At 62.0% G+C, this 1455-nt stretch overlaps 1 protein-coding gene across 1 annotated transcript in view; it reads left to right on the top strand.

The window, feature by feature from the left end:
* Positions 1-791: 791 nt before the first annotated feature.
* Positions 792-1455, top strand: part of EMH_0039080 (uncharacterized protein) — a gene marked incomplete at both ends in the record, with an annotated part of 5402 nt that continues 4738 nt past the window's right edge. Inside the window, one exon of the mRNA XM_013495357.1 lies at positions 792-1358. Coding sequence (XP_013350811.1) covers positions 792-1358 — 567 coding nt within the window. The remainder of the gene's footprint in view (positions 1359-1455) is intronic.

Consider the following 1455-nt stretch of genomic DNA (forward strand, 5'->3'; position numbering starts at 1 on the left):
ATGGGGGCCCCCCACTCCAGCATATCACAGCAGGAGACAGAGGGTTCGTCTGCGGTGCAAGGGGGCCCCCCAGCAGCATCATCGGCCCCCTCCATGGGTGTTAGTACCCCTGGCTATTCTGCATCTGTCCCTTCGGGGGCCCCTCCGGGGGCCCCCCTCGGGGCCCCCCTGGGGGCCCCCAGGGTAGCACCACCAAGGGGGGCCCCCAAGGAGACAACAGGAGAGGTGTTTATGCGTCTCTTTGATTCTTCTTTATATTGTCTCCTGCTGCCGGGGGCCCTTCATCTGCTGTCTCCGCAGCAACTAGCTAATCTATTGTGGTCGTTTGCTGCTGTAAGCCATGTGTCTCCTTCTCTCTGTGCTGCTGCTGCTGATGAGCTGCTGCAGCGCGCACAAGCAGCCATCAAGGGGCCCCCCACCAGGGGGCCCCCCAGGGGCCCCCCCAGAAGCCCCCCCCTCGGGGGCCCCCCAGAAGCAAATCAATATGAAGATCCCCTCTCTTGCAGAGACACATCAACTCTAGAGGGGCCCCTGCATGCAGGACAAATGAATATATTATATAAGCAGGGGGGCCCCCTGACGGGGGGCCCCCAGGGTACTAGGGGCCCCCCAAGGGGCCCCCCCAGGGGGCCCCCACCCACCTGTCGTGACGTTGCTGCAGCTATGCTGGCGTCATCGCAGCAGCAGCAGTTCCCTGAGTCCCTCTTTGTGTCTCTTCCGATGCTGCTGCTCTCCAGCAGCAGCAGCAGCANCAGCAGCAGTTCCCTGAGTCCCTCTTTGTGTCTCTTCCGATGCTGCTGCTCTCCAGCAGCAGCAGCAGCAGCAGCAACAGCAGCAGCAGCAGCAGCAGCAGCAGCAGCAGCAGCAGCAAGTTTCTAAGAGACGCTTCCTTGAGGGACCTGGGCGGTCTGTGCATCGGCCTGCAGCGCGCAGCAGAGTCGAAGGCCAGGGGGCCCCTGCTGCTGCTGCAGCAGCAGGGAGAGGGGGCCCCCCAAGAACGCCAGCTGTATAAGCTGCTGCTGAGGAGACACCTGAAGGAGACAGCTGCGCTATTGGGTGCAGACGCACAACAACGCATCAGGGTACTGCAGCAGCAGCAGCAGCAGCAGCAGCAGCAGCAGCAGCAGAAGCAGCAGCAGCAGGAACCCCAGCAACAACAACAGCAACAACGACAGCAGCAGCAGCAGCAGCAGCTACAGCAGCAGAAGCAGCAACAGCAGCAGCTGTTGCAGCACCAAGAGCTGCATACCAACAAGCGGGATTCGAGCGACAGACTGAAGCAGCAGCAGCAGCAGCAGCAGCAGCAGCAGCAGCAGGAGCAGCAGCAGCAGCAAAGGTTTATGGCTGCTGCAGTCTTGGTGTGGCGGTCTGTATGTGATGAGTTAATGCGGCGGCTAGAGAGGGGGGGCCCCCCGGCGCTTGCGTTTGGGGGCCCCCCTAGAAAGGAAAGTTATG

Source organism: Eimeria mitis, genomic scaffold, assembly GCF_000499745.2.
Source record: "Eimeria mitis Houghton genomic scaffold, Emh_scaff1537, whole genome shotgun sequence".
Taxonomy (NCBI): Eukaryota; Apicomplexa; class Conoidasida; order Eucoccidiorida; family Eimeriidae; genus Eimeria; species Eimeria mitis.